Source organism: Labrus bergylta, chromosome 18 (assembly GCF_963930695.1).
Source record: "Labrus bergylta chromosome 18, fLabBer1.1, whole genome shotgun sequence".
In the NCBI taxonomy this organism is placed as follows: domain Eukaryota; kingdom Metazoa; phylum Chordata; class Actinopteri; order Labriformes; family Labridae; genus Labrus; species Labrus bergylta.
The window spans coordinates 12,569,380-12,594,089 of record NC_089212.1 but is presented as its reverse complement, the minus strand read 5'-3'; the positions used below and the strand labels follow the sequence as shown (position 1 = coordinate 12,594,089).

Here is a 24,710-nt window from a genome sequence, read left to right as displayed (position 1 = left end):
CTTGCTGCTTATTGATGATGCTAAATGATTTATAGTCGTTTTAATATTTAAACCCAAGCGTCCGTGTTTATATTCTGTGCCACTTGCATTGCGTGGCCTCTAGGAGGATTTGTATTTGATTATATTCCAGGCTCAAGTAATGGTCTCTTTAAAAGTGTTATTCAGTTACAGTCTACAATATAAATACAAGGGAAAACCCTTTAAAATAATTTTGACAGTTTACTCATAAAGCCACGCCCCATCCGTGTATGCTGCAGATGCATTGGTCCACGAATTCACCCCAGGCTTTGATTGGTCGATCGCTGTAGGTTTCCCCCAGAACTGCAAGACGCCGATATTGCGTTACATTGTAGCAAAATGGCGGCTGTCATTCAGAATCCACTAAAAGCGTAAGTAATTTAGACATTTAGGAAATTCTGAATAATTACTTTGTTTCCAACTTGTGTATTAACATGGGCTGTTGGTGCATGGGATTTCCAGCCGTCTGCATACGAGAGATTAAGCTGTCTAAATTCATTTTGTGTACTTCTTGCATGGCAAAGTAGCCTCGTATAGTTTTTATTTTCCAGGAGATTTTAACATTTAGTCTTAAACATGTGCTAAAGGCTGCTTGACATTCTGACCGCACTGTAAGAGCTTTTCCTCCACACGGTTATGCATTCAACACGACAGAGTGTCGTCTTTCCTGGGGTATACATTTATTTGAAAACTGTCGACAGCGTGCCTTTGCGCTGCTCCGAATAATTAAAAGCCGATTTTCTTGGTGCTCGGCCGGGCATAGCGGCGGAATATCGTCTGACATCCCGAAAGTCGTTTATAGTTAGTGTGAATTGTCGACATGTCAACTTTGGCTCCTCCGAGCGCAGACGTGGTCAGGACCCGGTAAGGCAAGGGAGGAGGCATTGTGTAGCCTATTTGCATGCTTGCTGGCGAAAACGACAAAAGTGACAGCAATTGGAGGCAGCCGTAGGAAGTAGACAGTCTCCTGGTGTTTTAGGAGCTCGTTTTATCCCCCAACTTCAAAGAAATGCTCCACCTTTTCTTTATTTCTCCTTTGTTATGTTGTATTGTTTCACCTATTCTACTGATTCGTGTATTTATATGCAACTAGCCTGCAGTTTCTTGTCATTTTCATAGTTAAACTCCACAGCAATTTTAACATTAAACCGCATGCACGTTCAGTTTGACGTCCAAAGGCTCGTTCAGCCAGTATTGATGTGTTCCTCTCACCATCATGGCTCTCGTTGTCTGTGGGACTGTGGAGGTAGTCAGCAGGCTCTCCACTGTGCCTTTAAGTGGAGGAGTGCTGGAGATTAGCTTGGTCCAGGATCCATGGGCCCCATCTGTCAGAGAGATGCTCCGACAGAGAGGAAGTGTTGGGCGCAAGCAGGAGAACCATCTGCTCCTCCACAGAGGTACACTGGCACCTCCGTGGACAGCGAGCACGAGGAGTGGACCTCGCAGACAACACTTCGCATGTTACCCATGTTGATGCCATTGTTATCTATTGTCACTACATATAGGAGAGGTTACAGGATTAGGTCTGTGCAACCTGATGGTCCTCTTCACAACATTGCATTTTGCATGTGATATTTGCCTTTCGCTTGTGCCAATTTCAAAAGCCTGAATCCTGTGAAAGATAGAGATATAATATGAAATGATAATTAAGATTTCTGATAGTCACCTAACCCAGCGTACTGACAGATTCCAGAAACCTCTTCAATACCTGCTGGATAAAAAAAAAATACATGTTTTCAATAGAAAAACACCGTTTGTTGACATTTTGCTAGATCGACTAACTGTTTACTGGCCTGTAACTGTTATGGTTTGTTTTTGCCATAAACATGTTTATTCTTTCAGGGGGCTAATCGGTCATCATATCGTATTTGTGCGTTTACCAATATACTCGCTGGTACTTGGTACAGAGTTGTAGCCGGTCTCAGGTCGTTACCAATACTGTTTTCAGCATGGGACAACTCTAGCCTGACACAAAGAAACCCTGCGTACTTACTTTGTGATGTTATGGATTGTGGCTTGATTCATTTCTGTTGAATCTTGCTCTTTTCATGCAAGCCCGGCTGCAGAGTTTCCATGACTCCTGAGAGGAATTGCACAAAACAATTACTGCAACAGCCACCTTAACAGCTAAGTGAAGTAGGCTACTTGATGTTAAAGTGCTTCATGCAAATGCCAAGTTAATAATGTTTACTTAAAGCGTGATCATTTCTCCGATCACCTAAAGATCAGGTGTGTTATTGAAAAAATGCGTCTCCTTGTTGGACCATTTACCATCTCTTGTGTCCTGACAAGCATCGTTGTGTGTCTGCCGCCAGCCCACTGTTTCATCCCCGACATGTTTTAGCATTCTGATGTGGAATGTCTCCTTGCTATAAACTGTGCTTAATGAAGTGTTTCAGTGTGCTATAATTAGCTTCTGTCTTGGGTTTCTGACTTCATTTCACACGTTTGTCAGATTATAATTAGTCACACTTGACACTAATTGGATGTCGCTCCCGTGGACCAGTTTGACCCTTTTTTTTTTGTACTAAGATGATTCACGTTGGGGAAATGAAATGCCGCTTTGACTTTTGTTTTAGAAACGTGGTGGAGGATGGAGCTGCAGCGTGCAAGCCTGCGCACGTCTGTGTGAGGTCTGTCCCTCCTATGAGCAAGGGACGACAGTAATCTCCACAATCCGCTGATTAAAATGGAGTCTGGAGTTTTTGATTAATAAAAGAGCTGCTCATTAAAATTTTAGCCACTGCTGGAGTTTTTCTGTGGGTCAGACAAATCTTCTTCAGCTCTCCTGACATTATTGGTGAGATCCCCCCCCCCCCCCCCCCCCCCATCTGTCAGATACCTTGCCGGTGATGTTTGGCCGACTTTGAGTGAGTCAGGCGTGCTGCTTGTTGACACTGCATTGTGGAGGTGTATGGTCGTTTTTTTTCCTCCTGCCCTCAACCAGACTGTGCTGTGCTGATTGGTGTAATCAGAGGTTGTTTTCTGGATGCAGTCACTGTGTAGGCCCTCCTCCTCCTCCTCCTCCTCCTCCTCCCTCTCTTGTTATGTGGTAGCTCTGGCTTCCTGTGAAGGAGCAGTGCACCTGCACATTTCAGAAACCTCCTTAACAGAGCTGAACAGACTAAAGTCATCTTTTTAATAAGACTGTTTTTTTTCATGCTCATTTATTTTTCAGCCAAGTCAGTTCCTCTGAGTGCTGGACCATTTTGAAGTAGACGCTGGAGTTCTGTTTAAGCTGCTCTTTTTATAAACTATATTTTGTCTCAACTGCAAAATGAGTGTCGACACATGCTTGCATTACAGACGAAGCAATGTGTCGTGGCGAACCGTTGACAGGAACACTCTGATAGTGGAGGCCCCACTGGCCACAAGATTTGCTTTTGTTCCTCGCCCTCATGCACACGATCACCTCCTCTACTCAACTGGAAGATATTGGGGACGTCTAGCACATACCTCTGAGGCACCTTTTTTTTTGAGCCCTGCCAAGCACACCAGTATTACTAATCCAGTCCACTTTGAAGCGTTATTCTTGTTTGGCTTGGCTATTTTATTTATAGTTGAGGTTGAACTGCAGTCACAAAAATAGATTTCTGAGATCTGATAACATTGGAAAGGAAAAAGACAGTCATATACTTAGAAATCATACAGTTTTCATAAAAGCAAACACTTTAAATATTATGAATCTCCATCAGGATCCCTCAAGGGGTTTTGAGATACACTTAAGGGGTCTTGAGAGTATTAAAGTCAAACAAAAGCAAAAGGATGTTCCTCTGCTTTATTCACCAAAACTTCCTTAAACTTTTAGCCTTATTTTCCTCTTTACTTTGGCACAAGTATCCTTCTTGTGCTGTCATAGTCCAGCAGTGAAAACAGTGGATAAGTAGGTGGATCTTGTTTCACTTTAATGATTCACAAACCATACAGGGTTGTGAACCACTGATCTAAACCACTTTATTTGTAGGTGCAACTGAGAGTGGGTCCATTTTAAGGTGTTGGTAATGAAATCCCTCCATTTTACAGGAGACTGTGTGCACAACTGTGGGATGAATGAAAGGTCCAAGTTGAACCAGGGAGGTAGTCTGAAAACTGTCATTGATGTTAACAACAGTTGCAGTGCTTTCACACATAAACAAAACTCCTGAAAACTTCCCGAAATTTTCAGGGTGAGCTGCATTTGTGAACGGCTGATTTTTTTTTTTCACCCCATTTTCATCTAGAGTCATTCATGTCACAAGCACTTTTTCTGCATGAAGTCAGGATGAGCAGATGTGTAGACGCAGCTGGAAGTATTCCGAAAAATTCAACGTGACAGAGCAGGCAGATGAGCATTGGACTCTGTTTCCTCATCAGCCATTTCTGCATCATTCTTTTTACGTCGTGTCCTGCCTCCTGAGAAACACCCCCCCCCCCCCCCCCCCCCCCCCCGATTCAACAAGGATAGTGTCCCACTGTGAGGTGCATGTGTGAACATCCATCTCAGGAAGATTACAAGCCTGCCTGAAATTTTCTATAAATTCTTCAGGAGTGCAAATGTGAACACAGATTTTTACCAGCCTTCGGTCCTCCTTTCATGTTGTTGTCTGTGCTGAATGTGGTTATGTATTTGTTCGGTGGAGTGGTTTCATGTCAGTTAACCTGCGCTGCTCCCAGACATTCTATCTGTCCACTGTGTTGGGTTAAATTCAGGCTGTGGAGCAGGGAGAGCAAGCTCATTAACCAGAACTACAACCCTGCTACTGGCTCGTGCTTCGATACAGCTAAGACACAACATTTAACTGGCCTTGTGGGCCTAAATTAATAAAGTTATTACCACTTAGTTTAATCAACTAGTAATTCTAGTGCCGAGAAGCAATGGTGACAACATAACAGTTTAGTCACTTAGTCGCACACATCCCTAATGTGCAATGCCTCTTAAAGATCACATATTTGACTAATTTTCAGCTAGTTTAAATAAGTCTCAGAGCTCCCCAAAACATGTCTGTGTAGTTTCTTGTCAAAAATGGGCTCTGATACTGTGTTTTAGCATAAACCACTCTAGTTCAGCCCTGCTCAGAACAGGCTGTTTCTGTGTCTGTAGTTTTAAATGCAAATGAGCTTTGTTCGACCACGCCCCTCTGGCTTGGGTGGCTCAGGCTTTCTTGCTCCATTCCCTATTGTGTACGGTGAGAGGGCAGAACGAACACCTAGCTGTAGGAGTGTCACCCCTCTGGGGGAGGGGTTACTGCTCTTTTGTAATGTCGCAAAGCAAAAATCTCCCAACAGCCTGTTTGAGCACACATTGTATGAAAAGTGGAGCAGGCAAAAGACAGAGGATGGACTTCTATCATAATTGGGGTGTTGTAGACAGGCTATAGGGCAGGGATGGGCAACTTTGGTCACAGCAAGGGCCACTTTCAGTTAATTCTCACCAAATTGTAGTATACAAAAATGATTACTTTCAATTATGTCTCAAATTTAACTGATTGCATGGCAGATTTTGTCATGTTTTCTTCATGTTTCCAATGAATTGATATGTAAAAATTTACCTGAGGGCCACGTCGAGGGTTGATGGGTGCCGCATGTGGCCCACCCCTGCTCTAGGGACACATATGTATGGGCGGCAGTAGCTCAGATGAGCTCAGTCTGTAGGGGCTTGGGTTGGGAACCGGAGGGTCGCCGGTTCAAGTCCCGCTGCAGACCAAATCTGGAAGTTGGTCTGGTAGCTGGAGAGGTGCCAGATCACTTCCTGAGCACTGCCGAGGTGCCCTTGAGCAAGTCACCAAACCCTCTACCCACCATCAGCTCAGCAGCGCCCGCTGTGGGCAGCTCCGTCACTCTGACATCTCTCCATTAGTGCATGTCCATAGCATCCTGTTTGTGCATGTGTGTGTATGTCAGCCTATGTGTGTGTTGCATGGTTAACAGAGTGTAAAAACAGAAATTTCCCCTTGCGGGAATCAATAAAGTAAATCTTAATCTTAATGAGTGTTAGAAAACCATGGTTGAGTGTATTTTGTATAATATGTCACCTGTAACTTCTGGTGGAGGAAGAGTGAACACAGGTTTTTTTTTGGGTTTTTTTTTGAGGAAAACTTGTCATTGCTTATCTAACTGCTTTTCTCTAAAGCAAGTGATCTGTTGATCACCTGTTTGGGTGTAAAGAAAGAGTATTTTTACAAATATGACTAAAAAAGGAGAGCCAATGCTAGCACAGTAATTTTCCGTCAGAATGTTGGCCAAAACTATAATAATAAAACCTAGGTTGTGGAAACTGGAATTTTTCTTGACCAATTTTGAAGGACAGAGTGGACAAATGGAAACATGGAAACAGACGAGAGATAAAAAAGTAGGAGTGTCTGTACGGGTGGGTTGTGTGTCAGTGTGACTCACTCCTTCCTCCTTTGTTGTTGGTGGTCGATGGTGTGGGTCTTGTCACTCATTACAAGTGTCAGGAAGATCTCTCACCTTAGCCAGTACAACTGCTGCACAGGATGCCTGGGCCTTTACAAAGAGTGCTACACGTTACAGACTGCATGCACCCACCAAAGGACCTATCAGTTCTCCCTCACTCCCCTCAACCCACAGCAGGATTTGACTTGAGACATATTGCCATCATCCTCTCCTGGTTTGCTTAAATCAAGTAATCTCAGGAGTTTCTAAGTGCTCAATGGTGTGTGCCCTTTGAGTGCGCACTTGAAGCTGACTTCAGGGAGCATTTTCAGCTGGTGTGCTTTTAGTGAACTGATATGTCACACTGTCCCATCAGAGCTGTGCGATGATATCAAGGAATGACAGTAAAGTAGTTCAGTTTGAAGGGGATTAACTGTTGGAAATGAAACCCTCCTAAACACATGGTACAGATCAGAGTAATGCAATTCAGACACACTATTACACAGCACTGTTGTTATTTTAATGAGCCAACTATTCATCTTTTAAGGAAATCTTTGTTAAGCTACTGGTGAAGTTGTCTAACCCTCAAGCTAAATGTGTGTTTAGCTTTGTGGACAATGTGTTTAGAGTATATCCCTGCGTGATTCCTCTTGTAAAAATTCTTGCGTCTTACAGGGTGAGAAAGTGTGAATCAATCTCAGATGTCTTGCCTGTGTGCACTGAGGAACAGTGTTTGAGAGACTAGATTGATTTGATTTTTAATTACAATGAAACCATTATCCTGTTATGATTGGAAGGACAAGTCCTAAAGTGATTAGTAATGATTTGCTTGTTAGCTTATTACCCTTTAGTTCCCCTCAAATACCTTTTTGAAACACCTGCTTGCTTCCTTTTTAATTTTCCTCTTCCCTTTTATTTTTCTCTTTCTCACACTTTTATACCTCTGCCTGAGCTCTGTACCTGTGACTGTTTACTCTTCTCAGTCACACTTACATGTAGCCTCTCTTTCCCAGAAGTCTCACACACAGTGGCTTTGTCTGAACTGCAGAGCAGTGGGCTTTGTGCAGGAAGACATTCTTTATGCTGCTCAGTGCTCACTGTTTCATACTGAATGTTGTCTCATGAAGAGGCAGACAGAGAGCGGGATCTGATGCCGAAAAGTCAGGCTCCCACCTCCTCTGCTTTAAGATTCCAGGCTTCACTCTCAGCCTGCAGCTTAACAGTTTGCCTTCAAAATGGCCGTCTCCCTAATGTTTTAATTGGGAACACGTGCTGGAACTTCATTTTCCAGATGTAGGGATGTTGATACTAGAGGACGCAGTAGCTGTTATTTGCCCTGTTTAACCTGTGGTATAACAACAGATTGTGAAAATCACATACAGTGTACCTATCTGTGATTTCAGGAGTTGCTGCATTTACCCCCATCTTTGATACACTTAAATTATAACCTGCCCTTGTGCTAGGCACTCTGCTGAGATTAATTAAGTAGGCTAATTACCATACCAGGCGTGTGGCAGCCATGAAGGGCTTGAATGTGAAATATCCTCCCCCATTTCACTCTGAATATTAACATTGAAACCCTGAGGGACTGCCAAAATCTCAGTGGCACTAAGAAATGTGGAACTAAAATGTGAGAGTGTTGACTGACTCCATATCCGACCCCACATTCTCTGTTGTTGCGATAATCTGACTCAGGCAGAGCCACAAACTGAGTCACAGCCTATCTTAAATCAGATCAGACAAAGAGCCCACAGAGGTAATAATATGTTTATACCAGGAGTGGGAACAGATGAGTTGTGTCACTGGGTTTTTATTTATTTTTTTTTTTTTTATTGAACAAAATCTTCCCGATGGCAAGCTTTCAGAGGCGACCGAAGCCCAGCTGTCAGTTTGTTCTTAGTTGAAGAGTGCTAATGAGAAGTCTGAACAGACGTTAACAGCATTATGTGGGTTGTGGGAGTTTCTGATGAACTTGAATACAAATCTTGTAGCTGCCTCAACTTGCTAATTTCATGATCTGCACCCTGCAAAGCAACAGGCCATTATCAAGGTATTCATCTATTATAAAAAGGCTGGTTATCATATCAGAGATTCTGCTAATAAGATCACGTCATTGCTTCTCTGCCGCAACCACATTACCCAGTGTCACTGACCTCTGCTGCTGACGTTACCTCCTGCAGGTTGGGCGACCAATTCTATAAGGAGGCCATTGAGCAGTGCCGCAGCTACAATGCCCGCCTGTGTGCTGAACGCAGCGTCCGCCTGCCATTCCTGGACTCACAAACCGGCGTGGCCCAGAACAACTGCTACATCTGGATGGAACGGCACCACCGCAGCCCCGGTATGCAAACACACACTCGGAAATGTAAAACTTATTACGTTAAACCTTGTAAGCATCAGCAAGTTAGCCAAGTCATTGCAAGCATGTTAGCTGTACACTCAGAGCACTGCTGTTAGTCAAACAGCTGCTAGCATGGAGGTACAATTCCCTTTTCTGTATTATCCAAACAGTTTTTCTCCTTCGTTGTCTTTCATTTAACAAGAAATTGTAAGCTACTTTTAAATGTTTAACTAGCCTCAGTGTGTTGACCACAGTAATGCCAGAAACATTTTGAATAAAATGTAAATCTGGATCCTAATTTTTCAAAATTAACAAAATATGAATGTAATCAGTAGTGCCTTTTTAATAAAAAATGAAGATCTTGAAAAATGAATGAAAATGAAATGAAAAATGTGTGTCTGTAGAGTGCAAAAAAAGCTTTAATAAATAATGTTGTGCAGGGGTTGGAGCTGGGCAGATGTACACATACCCTGCCCGCTGCTGGAGAAAGAAAAGACGGCTGCACAACACCACAGATCCCCGCCTGGGCATCTACGGTCTCCAGCTAGGTAAGATCCTGCTGCCTCTTCTCCTCAAACCACCTATACCTTACCCTTTCTGCTCCTCTCAGTTGCCTCCTCCCACTCAGCCATCCTCCCCACCCGTCTCTCAACCAACTCCACCAGCTCCTTCAGCTCATGTGATTACTGGTGATGATCTGGAATAATCTGGCTAAAAGCGTATCACTCTTGTTTCAGTGGGCTGAGCAGAACAGGCTGCCAGTCATTTTTCAGAGGATGAAATGTGGCCGTGTTCACTCCGGCTGCTAAACTTGTTTTGTGAGAAGCAGAACATGTAATTAGATTTACCACTGCTGGGAGCAGTGAGACAGAGTCCGGCCGCTGCAGACAGTATTTAATAAATGTTATGGAATGGAGTTTGGCTTCTCTGGCCGCCACTTGAAACCACTCACTCAACACATTTAGCCTCTCCTCTGTTCCCCCTCGATCTTATTTTCTCCTCACCACCTCCCTCGCTGATTGGCTTTGTCTCTTTCTCTTTGGCAACTCTTTCATCTCTTCAACTCTCCCCACAGTCTGCCATGCATTCTGTATGTTTGTTGTCAGTGTTACTTAGCTCAAATAACTGGTCCATTCTGTGCCCAAGGCTTGTATGCCCACTGGGATGTTATATTAGCCTAAGGAGTGAACATGACAAAAGAGAAAATCTCACTCAGAAACATTGTGTTACATCTTCCGCTTTCTTGTAGTTTCTCTGAATATTCCAATATGTTTTGATAAAGAAATGCATCATTCTTACGCGTTGGTTTTAAATGTAATATCTGCATTGCGTACATTTTCATGAAGTGGAGAAAATAAGGAAGAATGAGAGAGTCAGGGAGAGAAAGCAAGATTTAGAGCCGGCATATGAACCAAGCCTTTGTTTCCCAAACACATCCAATTGCAGCCTATTGTTTTCCACTGAGCTCACTAAGACCCCGCCACCACCACCCTGCTGTCCCTTCCCTTCTCCAGCAACAGTGGATTTTTCTGTGCTGTCTGCAAGTGCCCCGCGGAGAGGAGACGTGCCCTGATTTAACCTGGCGTCTCGTATATGGAATACATTGTGCAGCTGGCCAGAGGTGGCCAGCACAGAGCAGCAGCCATAGTCTGTCTCGCTGCCTCGGCTGGCTGTCTAACTGATGCTGTGCTAGAGACTGGGGCTGCATGCAGAATCAGCTCTGTGCTGCAGGCTGCTGCCGGCTCTATTTTTAGCCCCCCCAGCTCCCATGGGTTGAGAGGGAGGGGAGGGGGGGGGGGGGTCTGTCTCGTCGCGGAGAGTTGAAAGTCAACGTGTGCAGACACAATGGTGAGGGCCTGCCGCTGCATGGAGGAGGACGGATTTTTGAGGAGCATGCTGTATCTGCATCCCACGCCTACCTCCTGTATCAGCCTCTTACCTTTGCAGTCTTCTGTTGCTTTAGCACCTCATGCTCAATATTCTGCAGAAGTCTTTTTAGTGTGTGTAAGGGCTCACGGAAAGCTGGAGTCAGGGGTTTTTGAAGTGTTTACCCTTTTACACATAAACAAAACAACTAGATGACCACAAGGCTTTCTGAGGAACTGACTGTTGTTGCTTTTGCTTTTGTTTGTTCTGCTTTGTCTGCCCAACCTGCTCGCCTGCTACACTGTTTGTTTAGATCTTCAGCTAACTATATTGTAGTCAGCATGATGTCTGCATAGTGCAGGATTATTAAAGCCCAACAATGACAATGCATTCTCAAAATGACAACAATAACAATTTAGATGTCTGCACTGATGACAGCCTGCTGGAGGAATTTGTCTGTTCTTTTATATATCGCCATTCGGTGCCAAAACTAAATTTTGACTATATAGAGCTCTAAATCACACAAAAGAAGAGTCTCGTGTCATAAATAAAAGACCCAACAAATCCACCTTGAAGCACATGGCTACAGTGACATTAACAATGTTCCTTCAGAGGCAGAGACCTCCAGGAGAACTGGAGTTGTAGTTGGACAGCCATCCGCTTTGACCAGCTGAGAGAACCAAAGACATGGCGCAAGGTTATGAAAGAGAGCAGGACAGAAAAACAGAAAGCATTCATTATCATTACAAAAGAGATAAGACCAATACTAACAACTAAAACTATAATCATAATAATAGTTATATAAATGTCAGAAATAGAAATAATAGTGGTAGTTTAGAAGAGTGTGGGGGTGAATGTAAGGGAAAATTATCAATGGGAGTCTGGGAGATGATAAAGCCCCAAAACTGCTGGAAAGATATACAGATGGGACAAGCATGTAAACAGATGAAGAGATTGCTGATGGCCAGATGTATCAAGTCTGCAGCTCGAATGAGAGGTACAAGGCAAGTCTGAGCCAGCCCTTAAGAAAAGCTTTATAAAAATCAAAGTTTCGAGCGCAGTCTTAAAAGTAGAGGTATAGTCTGCCTCCTGGACCAAAACAAGTAAATAATAACACAGAGGGCAATTGACAGCTCTGCCTCCCATACTTAAACCCTTTTCACACATACGAAAATCTCCTGAAAAACTCCAGAGATTAGGCTATCCGGAGGGGCTTTAGGCTATATGTGAATGCAAACAGCTGCATTTTCCGGCCAGACCCTTAGTATTTTTTTCCGCAGAAAGTCCGAGTGAGCTGAATGGGAAGAGAATGACGTTTATATACAGTGTCTGCACGTGACCACTACGATCTCCGTGCACGTAATTAAACGGCTGCATTATGTTTTCTGTTCGTCAGTATGTTGTTCTCCGCTCTTTTGTGGATGTTGTCATTCCATTGGATTACACATAGCTTTGATATAAAGGCAAATATTCTCATTATAACGTCGTGTAGCGGACTCTGTTGCTTTGGCCGCTACTTCCGCGTTGTTGTTTTACATCACGTCTTACCTCAGGAAATCCCCCGATCCCCCTCCCCTCTGACAGGGATAGCCCCCCCCGCTGTGAGGAGCATATGTGAACGGCTAGGTCGGGAGAATCTCCGGAGCGGTCCTCTTGTAATTATCTAGATTACTAGTCAAGTTAATAAAAAAAATGTTTTTTTTTAATTGTAGAGATAGGATAGTGGATAGAGTCGGAAATCAGGGAAAGAAGTCATTTAAGGATACCTTTCCGATAGAACAGGACAGCTGTCATTAAAAGTAACGCATGAATACCAAGATTCCTTCAAGTGTTTGTGTCGGCGTCCGTCTGCCCGCACCCCCCACCCCCCCCAAAAGCTGTAAACCTAGGGGAAACACTGGAAGGTCATCAAAGGGAACTATGAGCTCTTGTCACTGTTTGCAAAGCGGCATGTACAGTAGTTGTAGGACTTAAGAGACATAGGATTATTGAAATCAGATACGGATTTTTGACCATATTTTTGGTTTATTCACGTTTAAAAGTTTCATGATGTGTAGATATTTTGTGCTGCAAATGATCTACGCATCACAGGAGTTTCTAAAGCATCCATGCGGTAACATTTGTTAAGCTCATCAGTTATTGCTAAACAATTTGGTCTTTTAGTCTAAAACATTTGAACCCATAAGTGGAATTTCATTGTTGCACAAAATGATGCTATTTCTCATTCCTTTGTTGTTTTTCACCATTAAATTATCAGCAAGTCGATCGTGTTCAGACTGGAAGTTATTCAGTGGAATCATAACTTCCATTTCGTATCCTAAAAATTCTCTTTTAAATTCATCGGAACTCTTCACCAGTTTCCTTGGACGAGTCTGGACACGCATGATTGTGAACTGCGATCTCACTGGATGACATACAATAATAAGGCAGAAATTCTCATTTTGTAAGATAATGCTTTGGAAGTAAATGTGATGACACCCTCTGTTTCGAGCTAAAAAGAAAGAGAGCCACTTTAACCAACAAATGCTCTAGGAAATTGCCACGTGAATGTATTATGTGTAGTGTGAATGGAAGAGAAGAGACATTAGAGAAAGATGGTGGTAGAAAGCTGCTCACTGAGTTCAGAGGTTGTAGCACTGATAGTTGTCATAATTGAGGTTGTAAATGGAAAAAGCTGCACATGGTATAGTTCTGAAGCTGTCAATGGCTTATTTGGATTATTTTTAGAAATGTGTCTTTTTTTGTATCAAGCGTTGCCTGTTTTTGTCTTGTACAGATGGCGGCCTCATGTCCAAGGACAGCTTGCCCACCCAGAGCACCACGCTGGAGGCGCTACTGCGAGGAGAGGGTCTTGAAAAGAGGAATAACTCTAAGAATGACGAGGAGAGCCTGCTGGAGATCCAGGTGAGTTCAATCCACTGTACATGTGCTTGTATTTATCTTCAGTTCAGTTCAGTTCAGACAGCATTAGTGGTCCCAACAAGGACAATGCATTGGCAGCTAGCCCCGTCTATTCACACACATCTAAAATGTTGAGGTGAGGTATTACCATTAAATAGTTTCTAACGTAAATGTAGAGGAATATCGCTCAAACGATGTAGAGCTCTGGCACTGTTGGTGAAGTGTTGTGCCCCAACTAGTTGTCAAGGCAACTCGCCAAGTTTTTCCAGCTGACCTGCTCATGAGCTCACTGCTGCCTCACAGAGAGAGATTTTAGACAAGTAGACAGCCTCAGTCTGAATTTCCATTAAGTGTTTATTTAATATGGTAATCCTAATTTGGTAACCATATGATATGAATAAAGATGGGAAACATATGACTCCTCAGTTTTAAATGGGTTGCCCTGTAGAGACAACACACGCTGATCTCTGTTGTTTCTTATTGGAAGTCACGATCAGTCATATCGGAAGATCACCCATTCCACCACACATGCATGTAGACACATGTAAAGCCATTTTAAACATCAATCTTTATTTGTATAGCGCCAATTCATAACACGTTATCTCAAGAAACTTTACAAAAGGAGCAGGCCTACACTGTACTCTTTTATATTACATTTATAAAGATACAATTCAAAAAATAGACTATGCACTAAATCTGTCACTTTGATTGTCTTTAGAGCTGAAGTGAATTTAATCAGACTATTGTAACTGTCTGTCCTCTTTCTCTCCGTGTTTCAGAGGGTTTTGGAAGCTGACGCAGCAGAAGATGCTTTCAACGATGATGATGACTTTGAGGTAGACACTCCCAAGAGGAGACATCGGGGAAAAGGAAGAGTAAGTGCCGAGCACATTCCTGTTGTCATGTTTACAAGTTTACTGTGAGTTTACACAGTAAACTTGTAGCTGTAATATATAAACCTGTGATGCAGTGGATTATATGTACATGTTAGAAGGCTCTGGGCAAAGACTTTCATACTGATCATTATAATATGTGGATGTTTGTCCTCAGGGTCGAGGTTCAGGCCGTAAGAAGACTGACCTGGATGATGATAAGCCATACGTCTGTGACAGTAAGTAGTGACAGAAGACAAGGTTTGTTTCACTATTTAAATGAAAAATCAGAAAAGATTCTGAGCGATGCACATCCCTCAGTGGGTTCTGAGTCCAAAAAAACACGAAAGTTAAGGAACGCAAAACAAGATCTGCACACCAAGAAGCTCACACCAAGGATTGCATGAAGCTAATTCATTATAAAAATATTCTCTGTAGAATTCAGATATCCATAATATATGCAGAAAATAATTGTTAGTTATTGTCAGATATTTTAGCTGTGTTGGGTCATGTGTGTTGTTTGTGATCATGTTTTCCTTTCGTTTGTTTCGTTATTTAATCAAGTTAATTGTAGTGATCATTGTTGAGTTTAGATTAGATATCATGTGTTTTTTCCTCAGGCAATTTTTAAGTATTTTTATTATAGGAGTACAAGTGTAATATATATTGTATTTAAATCTTGTTCACTCAAAACAGAAAGTCTTCCTGTATCTTTGACCTTTTTCATTTCATTAACACCCTTTTCCACTTCCACTGACTCTTTACTTTCTTAATAAGATATAACTGGATAGTTTTCTTCAGGTTTTAACAGATTGATAAACTGTAAGATCAGTAGTTTTTTTTTCATTTCTTGTGAATTTTGGTTCCAGAACATGTTAGAAATAGTCATTCAAATAACAAGTCTCATGCATAAATTATCAACAGGTCAAAAAGTGATTTAAAAAAAAAAAAAAAAAAAAGCAGTTTTGATAAAGGACACTATAAAAAAAGGTGAACCCGTGACCCTGTAGCCTTCAGCGTTCCTCTACATGCAGGTTTCATGCGGAAAATTCCAGTGGGGAGGATTGGATTTTACTCTACTTAGAAGTCACAAACTCACGATGTTTTCTTTGTTTGGTGTCTTTTCTATTTCAGACAGATACAAACAAAAGCCGAACTCAAAATCTTCGACCTCAGGTACCCTGACCTGTTGACTCTTTGTGACAGGAGGTTGTTTTGTTTGATTGTTGTCTGCTTAGATGGATTATTGAGTGGTTGTGTCACAAATGCTGCTGTGGTTATTGATTTGACCCTCAAATTATCTCGCTTTTCTCGAGCATAAAGAGTGGTTGTGAAATGAGACCATGTTAGGCCCCGTGTCCACCTAGTGTTTTTTTTCTGAGCTCCAGCGACTCTTTTTCCAATTGTTTTCAATGAGTAGAGAGCGTTCTCAGCAGAAAGCGGGCCCTTGGAGAAAAAGCGTGGCGCCCAGCGTCTTTTCTTCCCAAACATGGGGCCTAATTCTATTGTCTGTGTTGGTTTTATGTGGGGTGACTTTGGTAACCAAACTCTTGAATGAATCCCTTTTTCAGTGATTTATAACCATAAGACCTGTTTCATTTTTCCTTCATGTTGTGTTGATTTCAAACTTACAGACAACACTGACACTGTAAACACAAGTGGTCAGACATGAGGAAAAATGTCAGATGTATAACTATATCATATTAGAAACTAAAATGCAGAGAGACTGAACGTGTGCCGTCTGTTGCAGTCTGTGCAAAGCGCTACAGGAACCGTACAGGACTAAGCTACCACTACACCCATTCCCACCTGGCAGAGGACCAGCGGGCCGGAGGGAGGAGCTCCGTGGCAACCAGACCCCCGTCTGTACAGCAGACTGACAGACACAAACGTGAGAAGTTAAACTGCACTGCTGGATATAATGTCTCATGATGTTTGATTGATTTAATCCAACAGTTACTCACTATTGTGCACTGAATGTCTCATTGTTCTACTTAACAATACTGTGAAATGAACAACTTACAAGAAATGTTACAAGTTGGCTCTGAATTCTGTCATATTTAAAGGATGACTGCTTCAGTACTACTTTTATCAGAACATTATTTCTAACAGAATTTGGCTTTGGCATTTTTCAATTTTTAAAGGCAAGACTCTATAAAAGAGAGCACCATTTAGAAACGTGTATCTCTACGACTTTAGCTCGAGTTCAAAGCGAATGAAAAATTGGAGTGAAAAACAAAGTGGTCAACTTGAAGCCTGCCCAAGCAATGCTGGACACCAAAATGATATCCACATAATCAAGAGATCAGAAAGAAAAAATAGAGGGAAAAATTAGACTAGAAATCTATAATACAAGTCTACAGTATATCTCTTAAATTAATAGTAAAGCAAATTAAATAAGTAAAACTGTGTCACTAATGAGCTGCATCATATGTAAAACATTTACAAAAGGCACAGTTTATATAGAGCTAAGTAAGATGCAATTCAAAGTTGTTAAAAAAAAAAGTTTGACCTGCCCAATATTACCCAGTGTAAAACTGATTGTGCTTTCTTTTTGTTGGGGTGGGATTTCCTTGCAGGTCCAAAGGGTCCAGGTGGGACCAGCATTCCCAACAACTACTGTACTAAATGCCAGGGCTCGGTCAAGAAAACGGGTAAAACGGGGTCTCCCTTCTCGACCTGTCGATGCACAAGTGAGTCCACATACACAAACGTATAACATACAAACAAAATGCACGTCTTGCTCGTCATCCCTCTCCTGTGTGCAGCTGACTGTGGAGAAGAGAAAGACGACGGGACCTTTGCTGGAGCAGAGGAGCTGTTTGGCACCACCTCTGAGAGCGACACCTCCACCTTTCACGGCTTTGAGGACGATGAGCTGGAAGAGCCCGGCACAAACGGCAACGGAATAACTAACCGTCACAGATAGAGAAAACCTTTTAGATTTAAAGACTTTTTTTCTTTTTATAAGGATTAACCTCTGGCAAAAATCTGCTGCTTCTTTTTCGATGTTTTTTTTTTTTTTTTTTTTTGTTCGTGTTTGCGGAAAGCACAAAGTGATCATTTCAGGACAGAAATACAAGTGGTATTTTATCTACTGAACATTGTTGAATAATTTATGAACACCTTTTTATATATAAATATATATATTAACTTTAAAGGCTATGAACGACTGTCAGTGTTTTTGACAGGTGACTTGGTCTCCATGCAAAACAGAAGATGAAGATGTTTTTGGAGTGTTTTTTTTCCTCCTCCACTGGAGCAGAAGGAGCATAAACTATTTGAACAAAAAACACTGGAGAAATCTGAACATTTGCAAACTTAAAATACATTGGTGTTAAATCATCTCCCAAAAAGTGTATTTGGGAGCTGATTGAATGTCATTTTAGACTCCTACGTAAGCTACTGGATGTTTTTGAATCAGTAGTCGCTGTGACGATGAAGGTCTTTTTTTTTTTTCTGCTCTAACTCTGGATTAAACTTGTATGAAAATGAAGGATCTTATGAATGGACTTCCAAAGCCACTGGAAAATGTTTGGAGATGAAGAATCACGTAGATTAAGTCTTTACAGATATATTTAAATTAAAGGTAAGCAATAAGGTTTTCTGTCTTTATTTGAAAAATGACGTTTTGCAGATGATTGACAAGTTGTTGAGGTGGGCCTTAAGCCTCCTGGCAAACGCCTACAACAAACCTGCTTGTAGTCATATCAGTCACACCCCTAATTATGCATAACTCTTATTCTTCATCAAATCAAGATGGATGTCTCATACAAAAAATCACACCTGTACACTGTGTGCTGATAAAGACATGGAATATCCAGACCAACATTGTTGGCCTTTAACATGTTTATTTCTGCTGTCAAAATGGGCATTTTAACAGGGGTGTATATGTGACTTCTGGGGCTTTTGCTGCCAATCTCAAGTGGACGCTCGAGGAACTGCAGTTTTATGCACTTCCATATTGGCTTATCCAACACCAAAGGTTGCCACTTGGTTTAAACACAATTAGCAACCGTAAACATACTATCAAGCTAAAGTGAGTTGCTCAAAATGGTTAAAAGTTCACCTGCTAAAGATCATGTTGGTGTCATCGTTGTGAACATGTTACCATGCTGATGTTTAGCTGACACTTTGGAGGAGCAGATATTATTGTTCAGACATATTCTTCTTGAGTTTAACCCATGTTGTCTGTGTTATTTACTGTAGAAGCACTCAGCACATTGGCATGTGGCCCAGCAGTGGGGGTGACAAGTGAAGAAGAGGATTTTTATCTCTCAAAACTAATGAGCCTTCATGTCCCTCCTGATTTTGGCCTAAAATAACGGACTGAAACTGATGAATGCACATCCAGCAGTTCTTCAGGCCATCAGGCTTAATCGAAGCAAAAGCTCCCCTGATGATTTGTATTGATCCCTTCAGAACATTTGAAATGTGAGTACATCCAGCTTCATTTCATCCTCCCTGCACTGTGCTGGAGCTCCACTGGACTATGGGAACACTAAAGGCCAGGCCTTTGGGCTGTTTGTGCCCATTGGGTGCATTTGGGGCCCAGTCTGCCTGCTCCCGCTCTGTGACTGTATGTGCTGTGTGATCCGATGTGACACTAAGACGTCATTATCCTCATCACTGTGCCAGCCTGCTTCTCTGCACTGGAAACCAGCTCTGACAGCCATGACCCTCCAACCTGATTGGACCAGTGACCCCCCCTGACCCCTCAGCCATAGAGATGGTGCTCAAATCCACCAATATTACTTGCAGACCTCTGCACTACTCTGACGCAAAGGTTTTATCTCTGCTTCTGTCCCTACGTCTGCTTCTCTCTTCTTCGAATGAGTCGCAGTAATATAGCTCATTTTTTTTTGCATCTTTTCTCTGTTGTAAAATATTTCTATGTTTGAACTCTGTTTGATTAATACGACTCCTTGGGTTTGTTCAGACTGAATCGATACCTCTGTCCTGATCAGGTGCACAAAAGCCACAACTACTCAGGCATCTTTCATTTCCTCTGCTGTTGATTGTTCAGCCCTGATTCAACTGATTGTATTCAGTTTGCACAGAGGGACAATGACGCCACACAAGGATCCAATCGTAATCAACTCCCAGGAGGAGGTCGGGATTCTGCTGTCTCATGCTTTCGGGAAAACCTTGCAATAACAAGCTTCATCTGTGTCATACTCCGGTGTCTTACTCATAATGCTAAACCTCTCCTCTCTCTTTGAAATCAACTGTGTTTGTAGATCGTGAATAGTGAGAATCATCTCTGATAAACACTTAGTAAAAAGCGAAAAACTGTAAGTTCATGTTCTGTGTGACATTTCCGCTGAGTGCTTTCGAGGGCCTGATTGCTTTATGACATTTAGAAGGTGCTTGAAGTTCTTTTATCAAAAAAGCCTTTTAGGTCCACAGGTTGCTGATACTGTGTAAGAGGTTTGTGTCCTTCAGTGTGAATATTCAGTATTGCTGCAATGTAATAACTACCGCTCTGTTTTTTGAAGCTAACCATTAATCCTATGTGTGTATATATGACTTGTTGCATTCAAACCATATTTCTTCACTTCCCTCAGGGACCCTTGTCCACACAGCAGTTTATCTCCTCTGGGTGAAGAATGGATCTGAGACTTCTCTATTACCTGGTCTTCTCTTGTGTCAGATATGCAGTGTCTCTGCAGTGAAATGGGTCATTGTGTCTTTAAATCTTCCAAAGTCATGCCTGAAAGTGAAAGCATGTGTCATCACTCTTTACTTGCTTAATGTTACCTATACCTGCTGTTTATGAACAGGTGGTGCAGCTCTGAACAAAAGGAGAAGGTCCTCAATGCAAAAGTTAGCGATGTCTGCTTCAAGTAGCCTAATGTGTCACCAATCATTGAATAGCCTGTATACCTCGTCAAAGACAGCAATAGGCCATGGTACTCTCCTGTCAAGCCTGCAGGGGGGGGGGTGGAGAGGGACGATCAGGGTGGGATCGGAGCCAAGAGGAGATGAAATGGACTTGACTGGGCGTTTTGTTTCATCTTCAGCTGTAAATATGAGGGGAAATGGAGAGAATAAAGAAGTGTTTGTTTGTTAAACTATTTTTATTGTTCTGAAAAAAATAAAGCTTAAAAAAAGAATGGTAATCTTTGCTGGGGTTTTTTTTCCTCTCCAGATCAAGGGTCATTTTAAAAAAAATAAGGTCGCTGACCAGCAGAATAATCCTAGACCAGATCAATTGGTCAGAATGAGAGCAGACAAAGGGAAAAAAAAAACACTCAAACTCGAGAAAGCAGTGCTAGCTGTGGACTACATATGAACATAACAAATTGAGGCCTCAACAAATACACCTATTGATTTGTTAGTGCTGCTTGAGAAATCCCTAAATTTATATCTTACGGTAGTCTGTCCAACAACAGATACAGTAGGCATTTTTACTGTTGGCTCTAAGCGCTCTGAATGTTAACCTTAGGTGTAAAGTGGAGAAGTTATAAGTGTGTCAGTAAGCTCTTCTATCATGGGAGCTTGTTTCATGTGAGTCCTGTTAAATGGGTCATATAAGTCGATAGCAGAGGGGCAGTATAATATTACAAAGGTGCAGTAAAGTAGATCAGTAAATTGGATAATATACTTATAGGAATAAGGGATATAGGTTATAAACAACTTCAGCATGAGACTGTGGAATAGCTTGTCTTCACTAATAGCCTAAATGGAATGAAATCTTAGCCACAAATTGAGGCTGGGGCCACAGGCCTCAGTGCCAGGTACAGCCATTTGGCTTACAAATATCTTGGGTGCTCTACCTGCCACAGTCCTGCCAGCCAGCAATGAGCACAGCCTCCTGGTTAAGCGGGGATTCAGGGGGTCCCTCACTGGCAGGATGTTGTTGGAGCTTTTCATTCTCCTCTTGCTGAGCTGGATCTCTGCCTTTCTCTCTACCTATCTTTCTGTTCCTCTCTCAAATCAACCAAGCCATGTCACCTATGATGCAGCTCATTACTGACACAGTTCATTAACTGCTACACACAATAGCTTCCGTACAATTCATTTAACTGGTTCAAAATAAAAATGTTCGACATTTAACAACTCTTAGGCTATTTTCTTTTACTGAGACGCAACTTCTCCTTAGGTTAGCTTTTGTAGCGTAGCTCCGAAAGTAACTTATTTATCAGTGTTTTACAAGTATTTTAAAAGGGAATTAAGTAATGTTTTGATTCAATTGTAGTCGCTATGCTAATGGTAGCTCATCACCCATAGCTACACTATAGACTATTAATAAATGAAAGTATTGATGTTAATCACGGGTAATGCTCAGTTTTGCTTCTGGTGTGAATGCCTACTATTGTATCTTGTCTAGAGGTTCCATATTTGCAGTTAACACATAAGAAATAAAAATAAAGAAAATAGTTTTACTGGATTAAATTACATTTTGCAAAAACTAATATTTCTGCAGCCGTGTCTGTAGCCCCAGTTTGCATATAGGCAACTAATAAAGAAATGTTTTTATGCCGGTTACATATTTGCATGCTTGAGGACAACTGCAGAACTCTGTTTCTAAGGCAGAACGCCACACACACACACACACACACACACACACACACACACACACACACACACACACACACACACACAAAGAGGTGCACTGGACAGACAGGTTTTTATTTTTTGGTACCCATTATAGATAGCAGGTGCTTGAGTGTTTTGGTGTGCCAGTAGTTGTTCTGCTGATTGAGAAACTAAAAGCACAAAATGCCCTGAATATGTTACATGCATAGTAATGTGCTCATACCGTAATAATAATAAAGTGTGCTCTTGGATAATGACATTTAGCCAATTTACATCTACAATGCACCCTGTACATAGTGTCATTGTGTTTGTGCTGAGAATAACATTTGGTACATCAACTCGAGTTAAGCATCTCTCTCTACTCAAGAGGTTATTGGTATTGATAACATTTATGATTAATATGACATGTACAGTGCATTGCAACAACTCTAATAGAAAATAATAGAGGATTCAACCATTCAGCAGTGTCACTGTAGCAGTCACCGGCCTCCTAGGGGAGCTGTGAAACCAAAAACCCTCAGGCCGACCACTTCCTGTTTGGAAAAGTGTAGACCCACAGCAGAGCACAGTTTGGCGTTCATGACGGGGTCAAGTATGGTTTCCGGGTTGCATTTCAGTTATTTCATGTCCAATCATTGGGGAGTGATGTCCAGTTCAGATGTCCGTCTTTGGAGAGTGGCCCATTTGTCCCCTAAGTTAACTCATATCATGGCCTATTAGCATGCACCATTTCCCCCACAATCATTTAAACATATGACGATTATTAGGTGGAGAATCACAGAACACATTTTGCCAAGAAAAATGTTGGCATTTTTTTTTTTTAGTTTAAAGTAAAAAAATGAAATATTAATGCAGTAAAAAACAAAACATGACTCATGAGTAATAGGCTGCAGGCCTTTTCATATCTCCAACATCATAAAATAACAAGTTTTGACATCATAATTTGACCACAACTCAATAAAATCCCTTAACACTCTGTTGCTGGTCCTGTGGTTTAACCACCACTAGATGGACCCATGGCACTGGAAACTTGAAGCCTACCCATCTAGAAGGAGCCCAAAAGCATGTAAATGCTCTTTCTGCAGAGACTAAAGTAAAACCATGTGGGTGATCTTTGTGTTGAAGCGTTGCAGTTTTTCCCACAGACTTTTCAAATATATGAATTCCATTTTGCAGTCTGAACATTCTGGAACTTGAGGCCTGGAAGTTGTGGAAGCATTGTTCAGTCTGTCTTTGCACATATATGTGTCATTACAAAGCACTGCTGCAGAAAACAAAAACTAATCCTCGACAAAGACAGTTTGGCTGACACATGCAGCAGAGCAGTGTGAAGCTACATTAAGCCCTTATGCCAGATTTTTGGAATGTAATGAAGCATGAAAATTATACCTTCACAAACTCCAGTTTTCAGGACCTAATTTAACAAAAAGAAGAAATTGGGATAAACAAACTCTATAGTCTTCATTTCTGCCAAAGTCTGACTTAAATGGCAAGCGCTTTATAATGAACAGATATTAGAAATTTCAAACATATAAAAAGAGTTTGGATATATTTTCTAAAAATACAATCCACATATGCTTTATTTATTGCTCGTTGCCTCCTGATTATAGAGCGTATGCAGAGTATTATAGTTCTGTAGAAGTTTGGATGTGCATCTTTTATTAAAGTGTATCTGAGTTTGAAATGACCCCAGCTATTTGAGGAAAACGTAACCAATTGTATTCATTGCTTATGTTGCGGCGCAAATGTATCAAAGAATATTATTATAATACTAAATAGATGCTTTTCATTTCCAACACACACGTACAAAAAAAAAAAGGACAACACAAACTGGTCAGCTTAGTTGACTCTTTGCAGACTAAGCCTTGTCTGAATGTGCTTATACTGTATGCTGCATGCCATGTGGTGTGTTGATTGAGGCTTCCTTTGTCATAATTGTCTTTATCCTTTGTGGTTCTGTTTGGGGCCCAATCAGGCCCAGTGCTGCATCAGTACTACCAGTAAGACAGCAGTCCTCGGAGCAGTGTCTGAGAGCCTCCACAGCAGTCTTGTCCAGCCCAGCTCCACTGTCTGTGACCCTGTGCGGCGATGGACCCCCCGATAGTGTCCGGCTGTAGTCCTGCTACACGGGAAGTGTCAGGACGACTGCATCAGGCCTGTCAGGCGCTTCCCAGTCAGTGACTTTCCCTAGAAGATCAATTAAAAACACATTACTAGGCTTGGAAAATGAAAGAACTTTATAAATCATACAAAATCTTCAAAAAACAAGGTGATTTTTTTAACCTAAAAGTCTGGGTATTAGATTATCCATTTATGTGACTTGTATGTTATGCACAAACACATCCTGTTACAGGTACAGAACCCCAATAGAGTGTAAAATGGTTAAAAAGCCACTGATAGTGAGCCAGCCAGTGTGGTTTGTGATATGAACAGCCCCAGCTCCAAATGACTTACCACACTGCGGGTGAACTTCTCCAGGGAGGTGCGGCGGCCCTGTTCAGTGTCTGCTGGCTGCTGTTTTGGGAGGGGGGGAAGCAGGGTGAGTGTTTTGGGTCAGGTACGGGTGTAGCGTGGGGGGTTGGGGGTGGTGTGGTCAGTAGGGTTAAAAAAAAAAAAAAAGGGAGGCCAAGCATTGCAAAAGTGAAGGCCATGGACAATGTGGGAGTTGCATTTTTTTAAGAAAAATGGAGCGGGGTCAGTGACAGGCCAGCAAGAGGAGCAGTGTTTGAACAGGAGAGGGCAGAGAGGCTAGCATGAACACAGGCAGCTATGATTCTCTGAAATGCTCCACATTACAT

General features: G+C 41.8%; 2 protein-coding genes across 8 annotated transcripts in view; one reads left to right on the top strand and one right to left on the bottom strand.

The window, feature by feature from the left end:
* The first annotated feature begins 275 nt into the window (after positions 1-275).
* LOC109981333 (zinc finger protein DPF3) lies at positions 276-20,486 on the top strand. Of its 2 annotated transcripts, XM_020630071.3 has the most exons (11): positions 276-389; positions 8,571-8,731; positions 9,172-9,279; positions 13,374-13,501; positions 14,278-14,373; positions 14,549-14,609; positions 15,505-15,546; positions 16,121-16,261; positions 16,950-17,063; positions 17,139-17,959; positions 18,580-20,486. In XM_020630071.3, exons 1-10 carry the CDS (start codon positions 358-360, stop codon positions 17,297-17,299), a joined length of 1,044 nt encoding a protein of 347 aa, XP_020485727.1. In that variant the 5' UTR covers positions 276-357; the 3' UTR covers positions 17,300-17,959; positions 18,580-20,486. The 2 variants fall into 2 exon arrangements, with proteins under 2 accessions (XP_020485727.1, XP_020485729.1); XM_020630073.3 differs by lacking the exon at positions 15,505-15,546.
* Positions 20,487-21,984: 1,498 nt separating this feature from the next.
* The window catches only part of LOC109981324 (regulator of G-protein signaling 6), a 44,449-nt gene continuing 41,723 nt past the window's right edge, over positions 21,985-24,710 (bottom strand). For 2 of the 6 annotated variants that reach the window (XM_065947741.1, XM_065947742.1), the window contains exons 16-17: positions 24,367-24,423; positions 21,985-24,099 (exon numbers count right to left, since the gene is read on the bottom strand). In XM_065947741.1, the coding sequence (XP_065803813.1) occupies positions 24,049-24,099; positions 24,367-24,423 (108 nt within the window). In that variant the 3' untranslated portion in view covers positions 21,985-24,048. Of the gene's footprint in view, positions 24,100-24,366; positions 24,427-24,710 lie in introns of all 6 variants that reach the window. The other 4 variants (XM_020630057.3, XM_020630058.3, XM_020630059.3 and 1 more) reach the window with 2 other exon arrangements.

What these genes read in the sequence shown, in the direction of transcription:
- LOC109981333 (XM_020630071.3), top strand. Translation starts at nt 358, where the DNA reads ATGGCGGCTGTCATTCAGAATCCACTAAAAGC. An exon ending in TAAGCCATACGTCTGTGACA is followed by an intron (nt 14,610 to 15,504) that starts GTAAGTAGTGAC and finishes TTTCTATTTCAG; the next exon opens with ACAGATACAAACAAAAGCCG. An exon ending in CTCAAAATCTTCGACCTCAG is followed by an intron (nt 15,547 to 16,120) that starts GTACCCTGACCT and finishes CGTCTGTTGCAG; the next exon opens with TCTGTGCAAAGCGCTACAGG.